Source organism: Ceratotherium simum, chromosome 30 (genome assembly GCF_057802395.1).
Source record: "Ceratotherium simum simum isolate JZ-2026a chromosome 30, ASM5780239v1, whole genome shotgun sequence".
Lineage (NCBI taxonomy): Eukaryota > Metazoa > Chordata > Mammalia > Perissodactyla > Rhinocerotidae > Ceratotherium > Ceratotherium simum.
The window spans coordinates 8,529,841-8,542,555 of record NC_141929.1 but is presented as its reverse complement, the minus strand read 5'-3'; the positions used below and the strand labels follow the sequence as shown (position 1 = coordinate 8,542,555).

General features: G+C 44.2%; 1 protein-coding gene across 1 annotated transcript; it reads right to left on the bottom strand.

Annotated features, from left to right (window-relative positions):
• Positions 1–969: 969 nt before the first annotated feature.
• Positions 970–12,435, bottom strand: C30H16orf46 (chromosome 30 C16orf46 homolog). The gene is made up of 4 exons (XM_087419888.1): positions 12,362–12,435; positions 10,860–10,929; positions 9,139–9,386; positions 970–5,481 (listed from the first exon to the last, which is right to left on the bottom strand). The coding sequence occupies exons 3-4, from the start codon at positions 9,346–9,348 to the stop codon at positions 4,486–4,488; spliced, it is 1,206 nt and encodes a 401-aa protein (XP_087276014.1). The 5' UTR covers positions 9,349–9,386; positions 10,860–10,929; positions 12,362–12,435; the 3' UTR covers positions 970–4,485.
• Positions 12,436–12,715: the final 280 nt, after the last annotated feature.

Sequence of the window (12,715 nt, the reverse complement as noted above, 5' to 3'; positions counted from 1 at the left end):
AAAATGACAGGGTGATATTTTCATGTAATCCTTTATGGCCTCAATTTTGGAATGTTTATCTCAATTCCAGTCCAAACCTGCTCATCAAAATCTGCTATCTAATATTGACTCCCAAGAGCACTTACTATCTGGTATAGTTAAAGCAGTGCTTCTCCAACTTGTCCTTGGAAGACTCTTAAAGAAAGAAGAGGAACATGTAGCTTTGAGGGATTTAGGGATGAAGCTTTTGAAGTCTCAAGAATCATGCAGTTTTATTTTCCCTATATCTCACAACACGTGTGTGTGTTCTCATCTGAAGTGTGTTCAAGTGCCACTGATTAGATTTGACAGTAGGAGAGAATAGCTAATTTTCTGGCTTCATACTCCCAACATCTAAAAGTCTTTGTTAACTGACATGAATTTTTAGTCTCGTTTCTTCAGCAAGATGCTGGCTACTATGATGTTCTCATGGCCAAGAAGAGTCAACTAAAGACCATTGTTTTGCAATGTTAAAATCCAAAGAGTTCTCAGTTGTGTGAACTGTATTTATTAGCAGATACACTGATATTAGTTTACATATTGAGAGCAGGCTGAAGAGCAAGTGGAGAAGATTATTATTTTTTTTTTTTTTAAAGATTTTATTTATTTTATTTTTTCCCCCCAAAGCCCCAGTAGATAGTTGTATGTCATAGCTGCACATCCTTCTAGTTGCTGTATGTGGGACTCGGCCTCAGGATGGACGGAGAAGTGGTGCCTCGATGCGCACCCGGGATCCGAACCCGGGCCACCAGCATTGCAGCGCGCGCACTTAACCACCAAGCCACAGGGCCGGCCCTAGAGGATTATTTTAAACGTTAACAAATGTGGGCACTAAGTCATTTAAAAATATGCATGTTTGAAAGAAGCAAATGCTCAAATTGTGAATGAATAAAAAGCATTATCTATAATACTTGAACTGAAAGAGTACCAATATTCATTCAGTTCTTTCAACAAACTTCAGAAAAAACTAAATTTTATATTGCCTTACTAATAAATAACAAACATGTTTGTAACTTTGTTCTAAATGCACGAATTCAAAAATAGTGAACGTTGGCATAGGAGAAACTTATTCCCAAGGCCCTTCCACTATTTTTTGGTACTTTATTCTCAAGCAAGATATATTACAGGACATAAGGCTGCAAAAAAGATACAACAAAATTAAAACAAGTGATACTCTTTTTTAGTTCATCAGAGTCAAATATTTCAGAAAATGAAAAAAATTTTGAAAAACTGTATCTCCATGGTGACTTTGTTATTCTCAAAATTACCTATGTTACCTTAATGTGAACTAACACTTTTTTTTTTTTTGGCCCAGTGGAGTGAGCATATTAGCATGGTATGTGTCAATAAGACCTTGTTCCAAGCTTGGCATTTTCTTACTGCTTCTGCTTGCCCCTGTTTACTCTCTGCTTTCTGGTGATCCACTGCTTTTTCCTTGTTCTGGGTGAAATATCTGGTTTTTTGATTGCATCTCAAACATGTTGCTGCTTAGGACTCAGGGCAGAGTTTAGCCTGGGCATCAAGAGCATGGCATTGAGTCTTTCCTGGCTCCAGCATCCCACTTAGCCTGGCAGACGGTGGGAGAGTGTTCCCTATGGTACCAGGGGCTGCCCTTGTCTGCCATTGGTCACAGTCACAAGAACCCCACTGTTTCTTCCCCACCTTGCTTCTCAGTAGCCCCTCAACAGCAGCATCAGGGTTGCATTGGACCCAAGCCCAGGCACCCGAAAAAGCCCAAAATATGAGGCCTCCAGTGGTGCAGCTCTGCCTGCTTGGTCAGCTGGGGGCTCCCAAAGGGAGACGGGCTGGGGCTTCTGTGGTCTCTCTGGGTCTTGAAGCTCCTGAACATGGAGGGAGAGTGAAAGCAAGTATGATTCTAGGTTCAAATCATTTTATCACATGGTCTTTGAAGTACAGGTAATTCACAAGAGGGGGCAAAGTCCAGAATAAAAAGAATAAAGCTAAAAATTGGGGAAAGTCTCCCGGAGCAGGCAAAGTCCTACGTACTTGTCCAAATGTAGCCAGGCCCTATTCTGACTTGAAGCCTTCCTCTTTCCCTTCAAGAGCGCTACCCCTCACGTCTCTGTCCTGTCGACGTTCTGTCTGTCTGAGGTTTCCTGCCCCTCCGGGGCCTCCCTTGCCGTACCTAGACCCTCAGCAGCATCCCCTGGCCTCAGCCCAGCAGGAGCCCTGTGGCAGGTGCTGCCACAATTCCACTTGGTGATTTTTTAAGGTTTCAAGAAAAATAGGAGTTTGGAAAGTTTTACTACTGAGGCATCCAAAAATAATAGAATGAGGGATGAAACACAGAGCCCTCCATGCTTGGTTTGGAGAGGACTAGAGGAACTAAAACCTAATTGAGATCATCACCTTGAGGTAGGAAGAGGGCCATTGGCACCTACATTATAACATGCTTAGCTCCTTAAAATGGCAGGATTTCCACTCAAAGTCTTGTTAGTGACCTAGAACCCTAATGAGGACTACATTCTGTAAAAATTCAGCCTTTATCTAGGTTTGAACATCAAAGACCAGTTTGGATGTCTTGATTTAATCTGAGTGGACATTGGGACAAGGCCTAGAGTGACTTTATCTGCAGAGAAACAAGCTAAACCTGGGCTAATGCAAATAAGATCCCAGAGCGATACCTTTATCAGGTACTTGAATAATTATCTAGACAAAGAGATGCCAAATGTAAAACATTCTTACCTCTTCACAGAGGAATCATCTAGTCAACATTTTTCTGCCCATATTAATTATTTGCCCAAAAAGGATACTACAAATCTTTAAATTGGGCCCTCCCCTTAATTCTAAATTATTATATGTTTACCCCAAAATCTACAGAATTTATAACCCTTATCTCAACAAACGAGTTTTTCTTAAGAAAAAAAATATTCTGTTGTATCTTAGATCAGTGTTTTCAAACTGCCTCAAGCTCTCAGAAGGTAAGTATGTCCGGGCTGAGCAGGTGGGGCTCTGTCCCCACTCACACTGCTCCGTACCCTTCCCTCCCAATCAAACATTTTTGACTATTTTACATACTGAGCTCATGCTGCTGCTTGTAAAGGGGGCTTGACAAACCACTGTCTTAGGTGGGCAGGCTGCAGGGTCCTCAAACAGTACCAGCTCCTACACCCTCACTGTCCAGACACAGTGGGGAATTGGGGCCTCCTCTGGGGGACAGAATCCAGATGATTTCTTCATTAAGGGAAGAAGGAATTGCTTCTAGGCTGTAAAGAGGTGTTCAACCTCAGTGGGCAAAGTATACCTTTTGATGACTGTTGTCCTATAATCATTCCTGCATTTCTGGTGTTTCATAAAAACAAACCAACAAAACAAAACAAAAAAACTAACAGACAAGACATTACAAAGACCAGTCATGGAGAGCAGATGTTTACAAACACGGTCATATATTCTGTCTGCCCATCATTTAGGAGATGGAAAGTCCAGAGTTCAAGTACAACCTACCTTAAGCAAATGCAAACTATGTAATTACAGAGTGGCTAAATGGTTATTCATATCACAAAATGGTTTTTCAGAGCATTTCTCTACATAGCATTGTCACCTGGCATTTAAAGTATAACATTTACAAACGCTTAATTTATATACAACTTCAGGAAATATGCATTGGGATAAAATGAGAGGGGTGGGGGGACAGGAGAAGGGAGAAAGTAATAGCCCCATTTCCCAAGTGTCTGTTGGGGTTGTAGAGTTCCCAAATATTAGATGCAAGTTAAGGCTGGAGGAAGCATATGAGGTGACAATAATCACAGTGACTTTTTTTTTCAAATAATTAATTATTGTTAACCTTCTTCCCAAGATAGATTTTGTAGAGCTATGGCTAAAACTTCCCAGACACAGAGACTAGCATGACACTACAATAATAAGTACATGTCACCTTGGACACAAGGATATTCATTTGGACACAGGCTGGAGTTTTCTATTAAAGCAATGTTTCAGATCTTTGTTGCAAGAGAAAATGAGGCAACATATCTGCCTGGTTCAAAAGATCACGAAACAATTTGATCTAAACAAGCCCAGTACACTTAGCTTACGGCACTAGGGTGGGGCAGTCAGTTTGGGGCTGACATGGGGGCATCACTGAGGGAGGCCCTTCGGATTGCCCACCATCCACTTGGCTTCCAGTGGGAGTGGAGAGATAAGGCAGGCAGAGACTGAGAGACTGGCATTACCAGTTTGCATTGTATAAATAACTAAGCAACAGAAGCAGGTAACACATAAATATGGGGGTTTTGAGAATAAATCAAAACTCATACAATGAGGTTCAATGTCCTCCGGTCTAGTACAAAAAAAGGACCAGGGGAAGGAGGGAGGGAGGGAAGAGTATGGGAGACCAAACGAAAAGGAGACGGAGACAGAGCCAGAGCCAAGGAGAATAGGGTGGGAGCAGGAAAGAGGATGAATGAATTTCAAGCCGTGCTTATTCCCAGGGAAGTATATCGTGGCAACTCAGAGGAATCTGTGAGAGGAGACAGGAATAACAACCCTGCTCACTGTGACGGACGGCAAGGGAGATCTTGAGAACACTTTGGTCTCCAGCGTTTGGTGCCTGTTTTCCTGCTTGGCCTCCGTGAGAGCGCGCTTTTGGGTGTTCACGGGAGGTCTCGGCTCCCTGGCTTTGAATTTGGCTTTGTGGTTTTGCACTCCCTGTTTCTGCAAAAGCTGCAAGGCAGCAAGATAGCGAACGTTGTTGGAGTTGGGAGGACACGCCAGGTTTTTCTCAGGCAGGAGGGACCAGTGCAGGCAGCACGGCTCAGGACTGGCCAGCAGGGATGTCCGGGCCGCCGGGGGAGGGAAAGGCGGGGGGTCGTTGACCTTAAGGTGTTTGGCCAGCTCAGTGGGTCTCTTCTCACCTTTCCCATCAACTGTATTCAATCCATATGCACAAGGCACACATTCATCCTTTTCCACATTCAGCTCCCTCTCTTCCGGCTCCAAGAAAAAGTTCTCACTCTTCTTACCCAGATCATCCAGGCCATTTGGGGGTGCAGCCTTCAGGGGAGGTAGAACTAACAAGGCCTTGGAAGTCAAGGTGTCTGAAATGAAGGGACCTCTGTTAGCGCCTCCACTGGGATTTCTGGGGTCCTTGCCCCTAACAGTTTCGGGGATGGCCCAGTTTTCCATGCACCAAATAAACTCCTTTATTTGCAGACTTTTTTTCTCTCCCTGATTGTAGGTGGGAAAGCAGATCTTGCTCATCTCCCTGGAGGCAGGGGGGCGCCCCTGAGTCTGGGAGGGGCTGCCTTGATCCTTCTCTGGGCCCACCTCAGCCGGAGCCCCTGACTCCAATTTGCCCGCCTCCAACTGAGGCCTGGCCTCCAAGCTCCCTTGGGAGAGACTGACACAGAGGAAGCAGCTGCTGGCACTTTCTCCCGCCCTTGCCTTTTTAGGCTTCTTTCTGGGCCAGATGCAGGCGGTTGGTGAAGTCTTGCCCCAGCCTTGGACCTGCAAATAAAGCAGCACGTTACTCTCAGCCGAGCTGCCCCAACTTTGGCTACATCCCCCATTTTGGCCCTCCTATTTGAAGTAATATTTTCCTTAAAATTGATTCACCATTTTTTTTTTAACTTTTAATACCTATTTTAGCCTCATACCAAGCAATAGTATTTGTAATAGCATTTGTTAATCCGAAATACTAGCCATGGGAATTGTTAATACTAAAATACTAAGCAATAGTATCTGTAAATATCTGTGGCCACATTGATGTGCTGTGTATTTTTTCAAATGCACATTAAAATAAATTCAGAACCATTAAAATAAAATCAAAATTGTTTGTACTTGTCCTCCCTACCAGGCTTTCATGTGCCTCCAGGCTCTGCTTCCCATACCCGAGACACCGCTGTGTAGAGGGGCTGGAGGGGGAGCAGATGAGCCAAGGCAGGTCCTGGAGTTGGTGGGGTAGCCCAGGCACACCTACGCCCCCGCCCACACCAGGAGTCCCCTGGCTGACCTTGCCGCAGAGGTCACCATTAAATAGAGTTGCCAGCTGAAAATACAGGCCACATTTGGGACATACTTATACTAAACAAACTAGGTGCTGTTTACCAAAATTCAAGTTTAACCGGGTGTCCTTTGTTTTCATTTCCTCAATCTGGCAACCTTATGTGTAAAAAAGGCAAAAGTAGCTTCTGCGCTTTTACCATGTTCCAGGCCCTGAGCTGAGGATCTGTTGGCATCGTGCATTTAATTCTCACCGTAGCACTACAATTCAGGCATTCTGATACTCCAGTTACAGAGGAGGAAACTGAGGCTCAAAACATTGTTACAGCCAATGGCAAGTTCTGGCACATTCAGAGAGTCTGTGCATTCCCGAGCAAAGGACAAAGAGAGGCCTTGAGGAGCGGCAGTGTCTCCAGGGCCTGACAATAGGGCCAGCCTCTGGTCATCCTGCACAAAACATCCCTTTACCATCGTTCCCTCCTCACCCTCCCCTCACTCACTTCATGTGCTCAGCTCCCCAAATGCCTCCAGTTAAAAATTCCTAAGTGTTCAGCATCACTTTAAAAAGAAGTCTAGTAAGTGCTTGGCACCGCATGCGGCATTTGTGTCCTCCTCACTACACCCCTGTGGCCCAAATTTGCAGATGAAGAGCCTGGAGCTAAGGGACAGGAACCCTCCCCAAGGTTAGCTGCCGGTGAGTGGCAGATTTGAATCGTTCTTTCTTATTCCAAGGTCCTAGTTCTTCCCAAAGCCACCCTGATACCTCGCATATATTCCAGCCAAAAACCCCTTTTCTTTTGCATAGTTAAGTCCCAGTTCTTAGACGGTGATTATATACAGGGGCAAGGTTGCTGCCCCGTGCTGCACACCAAGTCAGACGAAGGACACCTTCCCCAGGCACTCCCTCCCTCCGCCGCTGTTCCAGGAACCCTGTCCCTTCACGTGATGCCCAGTTGGCACTAGCTCTTCTAGAGGACCCCGCTGCTTGTCTCAAATCTCTCTGCTCTCGGTCCTGGCTCCGCAAGCGGTTTTCCAGCTTTTGCAGGAAGGCAAGGGTCCCAGCCCGCTAGCTACCAGGTCTTCAGGTGACAGGCCTCTCGACAGATGGTGGCTTCAGCTGGAATGAGACAGTCCCCCAGTTCCCTCCTCCAGCCAGACAAGGAGATTCGTCTCCAGGCTGTGCTTGGAGCAAGCCAACTTCTACTTAATTGTGTATTTCTTGAGGGGAACAAATTCTGGAGCAACCCCTGCACTTTTGTCTTGCTGAATCTATCCAACAGGCCCACCTGATGAGTCAGCAAATGCTCTCCACTTGCCTGACCCTGAGAGTCACCTGAGCTGCTAATGTGGAAACTAGTGTAGTGACAGGAAAGGCCTTGTGTCCAATCAGTCTGGGTCAAACACGCACACCCCTGAGGCAGCCCGTCGTCTATCTCCTGTCTCTTGGCTCTGCAAGCATAGGAAACTCGCACAAATTGCTGCCAGCACAGTGTTCTCTGTCCTCCTTTAAATGCTGGCCAGGGGTCCCTGGCTCCAGCGCAGAACGTGTCAAAGGGCCAGGAGCCAGTGCAGGAAGCTGGCCTCTGGCAGGACAGGCCTCCGTCTCCCCTCCTGAAGCAAGGCCTCCTGCTGCGGCAGGGCAGGGCTAGGTGGGCATGGGTAGGGGGCTGGGCAGGGGGAGCAAAGAGCAGCAAGCAGGAGGAGATGAGGTGGCACGACCATCCCCAGACAGAGTGTGACAGCAAACATACTCTAAGCTACGGGCATGTGGGGGATTTTTTCCAATTAAAAGAAAATTCTTCTCCAACAGCCCTTAGATATATATTCCAAAGTAGCTGCCTTCAATAGTAAACTGAACCCTCTAAACTTAGAACATTTTTAATTCTTAAATAGAACTGTCTCCAACCCTGACTTATCTGGCATGGGTGTGCGTGTATGGAAGGTCATAAATGCTTAGAGTGGCGGTGGAGGCAGTACAGTAGACAGGGGACTAGAGAAGGGCTCTTGAAGACATGATTCTTTCAACTGTCGAGTAGACTTGGGTGAGTCATTCTGCCATGTCTTGGCCTCAGTTTCCATATTTATAAAATAAACCGATTAGATCAGGGTTTCCTAACCTTGGCACTACTCACATTTGGAGCTTATTATGGACTATATGTTTGTGTCCCCCCAAAATTCCTATGTTGAAACCATAACCCTCAATGTGATAGTTTTTGGAGGCAGGGCGTTTGGGAGGTAATTACGGTTAGATGAGGTCAAGAGGGTGGGCCTTCATGATGGGATTAGTGCCCTTATAAGAAGAGGAGGAGACAAGGGATCTTTCTCTCTGCTTGCACACACCAAGGAAGGCCATGTGAAGAAATAAACAGGCCCTCACCAAGAACCCAACCATGCTGGCACCCTGATCTTGGACTTCCAGCCTCCAGAACTGTGAGAGATAAATGTCTGTTGCTTAAGCCACCCTGTCTATGCTATTCTGTTACAGCAGCTCGAACTAAGACAGGATGGGGGCCATCCTGGGCATTGTAGAGCAGCACCCCTGGCATCAACCCACTAGATGCCAGTAACATCCCTTCTCCCTCAACCCCAGGTGTGACATCGCCAAGTGTTACCTGAGAATCACTGGATTAGTTCAAATTTCCTTAGTTCTCAATTTAGGATTCTATTGTTGATTCTAAGAATAGTTTAATAAACCCACAGGGTTCTGAGTTGAACCAGTAAGACACAAATCTCAGGTCTCTTGGGGAGCTGAGCACTGCACTTAAGAAGCCCAGGTTCTGGAGTCTAGAAGACCCAGATTCAAGCCCTGCCTTGGCCACTGGCTGGGTGATCTTTGCACGTCATCTCATTTTTTGGGTGACTTAGCAGCCTTGTCCAAAAAATGAGGCTGTTCAGAATGCTTGCTTCATAGGGCTATTGTGAGGTTGAATGAATTGATGTATATGAAGCATTGACTGTGCCTGCCAATACTAAGTGCCCATAAATACCCAATAAAAGGTACTACTATTATCGTCATTAATATTTTACCTCTGTTCCAAAGGTTTCTGTATCTCACTGTTTACACATTTTTTTGGTAATAGTAACTATTTTTGAAAAAAGCCAAAGAAAAAGCTTGCATCAAAACACTGACCTGCAAGAGACCTAACTCAAGAAGATACTCACTGCTTCTTCCCATCCAGTTCCGATGACAAACTCGTGGGCTTTTTCATCTTGTTCAAGCGTAATATCACTGATATTGAGAAGACAACAAACATGATTCTTTTCGCTTATTTCATCTGGACAAGTAAAGGTTAATTCAGTTTCTTCTGTACTTTGAATTTCATTATTTTCACTATTTTCTAACTCAGTCTCATTTTTCTGACCAAGATCCATTACTGTGATGGTTGCTTAAAGTTTTTAACATCTTCTTCCTGTAGTTGGAAATACAGATTAAACTCAGTTTTTAATATTGATTTTTTTTTTTTAAAGCAATGCAATAACTCAGGCAAAATATCTTCAAGACACATTCAGGAATAGACTGAGAAGAAATATTACAAAACCATTCATTGCCAACTACTGACATTATAAAGGATAAGGCTAATTTTAAAGACTAATGGATTTAATGAAAGACCAAAGTTGGGGGTGAAGAAAAGAGGATAGGAAGATGTTAGCACAGGCTGTAACCCTCGTGATGGGTACAGAGTGCCTTAAGGAATGTAGGTGTAAGCATCCCTACCCTCCACTCCAAAAACATCCAAAAGGTATTGTGCCAATGTCGAGAGAGCCATCATGGATATGTGTGTGACTTATGCACACCAGCCTCCACCTCTTTCCCTTCCCAACAACTCTGGATATCAGCTTGGGGATCGTTAGGCTTCTGAGGAAGCTGGTGGAGCATGTGGTCTGGGCTAAGTCAGTCGGTTCGCCGTAATCCAGCCTATATAACTGGTGTCCTATAAAAAGGGGAAATTTGCACACAGACATGCATAGAAGGAAGACCATGTGAGAGACACAGGGAAAAGATGGTCATCTGCAAGCCAAGGAGAGAGGGCTGGAATGAATCCTTCCCTCACAGCCCTGAGAAGGTGGTACTTGGTTATGGCAGCCCTAGCTGACTCACACAGTAAGTGGTGGTGGCGGCGGTGGTGGTGGTGATGATAATGATACTATCTATCCTTAACTGATGCTTTTCTGGGTTGAAAAAATGGGACCTGGCATTTATAATCCAGTCAAAGGGTTAGGAAAGTTATAATCCTGATCAGGAGCACAGACTCAGGTGCCAAACAGCCAGGGTTCCAATCCTATTACTAGCTGTGTGGCCTTGGGCAAGTGACTTTTCTGGGTCTGTTTGTTCATCTATAAAACAGGAATGATTATAATACCTTCCCACAGACAATGGCTCCTCCTGGGGACCTCCTGGAGACCAAAAAAACAGTTCTAAAGGCTCAAGTTCTAAAGGCTCGAAGTCCAAAATCATGGTGTGGGTAGGGTTGTTCCTTCTCAGGGCTGTGAGGGAAGGATTCATTCCAGCCCTCTCTCCTTGGCTTGTAGATGACGATCTTTTCCCCGTGAGTCTTCACATGGTCTTCCTTCTATGTATGTCTCTCAAGCTGCACAGATGAACTCTAAGGCCTCAGCAGTGACCACCAATGGTCCAGCTGAGTACTGATGAACAGCCAGTACCTTCTTGAGGAATTTCTTGCTTGTAATGAGACAAAGGCCACTGGGGACCACACACCTTGCTTTCTCTCACCACAATGTGACCCCTGCCAGAAATCTACTTTTTTCATTTTCTGTTGAGGTAGAGATTAGTAACTTCTTATAACAATATCTGTCTAATTACCATTTTGGCTTTTTCATACAGGCTTAAAATGGCATTTTGATAGTAATAAAATTCCATTTACCTATGGAAGGTCAAAGATCTGTGGACATCCTAATGTTTTCCAATATGACATCAGAGGAAATGAATGAAATCTGAAAGGAAAAAAAAAAACGATATTACAAGTGACTAAAAACTAGAAGTGCTATTCTGTTTACAAACAGAAGCAGGATTAAGCACCAGACAGATTGTGCAAACCAGCCTGATCTTTCATATTGTGAAATTTCATTTCGGTCACTGCCCAGGCCAAAGAAGCTTCTATAAGTACACTCAGATCTCATTCTCTTCTGAATTACCAATGCATTTGTACCACAGCACCCCAGAGACTTAACAAGTGTACAATTCAAAAGGAAAAAAGCAGAGAATCAAAAGCAAAGCCATTTTATTAAATCATAAAATAAATTTAAACTTGAGGTTAAGATAGCAAAGAAACAGATACTGTTTAGGAGAGATTAAGTATAGTTAGAATGTTCAAATCAGTAAGAAAGATCTTCTGTGCTTGAAGCATCTCCACTGATGAGGCCCTCACTACTTAGAAGGCCTGTTCCAATGGCAAAGTGCTCCAACTGCCTGCTTCTCAAACGTGGCTGCACCTTGGAGTCATAAAAAAATACTTTATAAAAAATAAAAATGCCCCAACCTTACCCACAGAGATTCTGATTATAATTAGTCCGGGCACTGCCTGGCCATCAGGATTTTTAAAATCACCCTAGGTGATTCTAAAATCCAGCCAAGTTGGAGAACTACTGCTCTGTTTGAAAGTTCTTCCTTATATGGAACCAACACTGTTTTCCCTGCCCCATCAACATCCTCCACGCCCTGGTCCTAGTTTTGCCCTCCAGAGCAAGCTCTGTGATGGGCAGCCTTCCCATCCATGGTTGGGCTTCAGGAGGTCTATGACACCTCTGAAAATGCTCCATCCTTTTTTCAGGGAAGGGCTTGCATCAGAGCTACAAAGCAGCCTGCCACCAAGAAAGGTGGAAGAATCATTGATCCAGAGACGGCCCACTACCTCAGTCTCCCTACGGCCCTACAACAACGTCCCCTGTACTCTTCTCTTTCAGGTTAACCATCTCCAGCTCCTTCGACTATTGCTCACATGTCATGAGAATCTGTGAAATCTGAGGGGAAGACTAGATCTCTATCTCTATCTCTACATCTAGAGAGAGAAACAGCAGAGGCCAAAGATGCGATACTGGGTAAGCCTCTGTTTTGGAGTCAGTAGAAGTTGGACCCAGCAAGGGCACCAGAAGAGGTTCCAGTCAGATTATATTACAAAGTGCCAAAAGGAACCCAGGTAACGATAATAATTTAATAATAATACTTACTGATACATAGCTCTGACTATGTGCCAGGCACTGTTATAAGCACTTTACATATTAGTTATAAATACTACATTTTTATAAGTACTTTACTCATTTAATGGGAGCTCATGGGAACTATGATCTCCTTATGACCGAAAACTAAGAATCATCTCTGAGTCAGTAAATGCAGTGTTCTTAGCCAAAAGGTGAGATTACTGCATACCAGATTGCTGGAACACTGATGTTCTTCAGGCTGGATCAAAATTCTCCACTACTAAGAAAGAATATTGGTGGTCTTTTCCTAATTAGAAAAAAAAATTTAGTTAGTGGAAAGAATAGTCTTAATTTTAAGCTTTCCTCCTGTAAACATGCCTTCAACTTTTATTGCCCCTTCTTGTCTTCCAGCTCATGTGAGAGAGGAAAAATAGAAATGTACAAGAAGCAAGCAAAGATCAACCAAAAATGTGGATATGTGATTTCTTACAAATTGTATGCAGTTTTACTTTTATGTTGGAATGCAGAAGTCTGCATTGATCTAATACTCATATTTTCTGATAGTAGAATTATGCCTAGTTTA

Bases quoted from the DNA above. Each gene is read 5' to 3' on its own strand.
- C30H16orf46 (XM_087419888.1), bottom strand. From the start codon at position 9,348: ATGGATCTTGGTCAGAAAAATGAGACTGAGTTAGAAAATAGTGAAAAT. The intron at 5,482-9,138 runs GTGAGTATCTTC...CTTTATTTGCAG, and splicing joins GAACTGGATGGGAAGAAGCA to GTCCAAGGCTGGGGCAAGAC.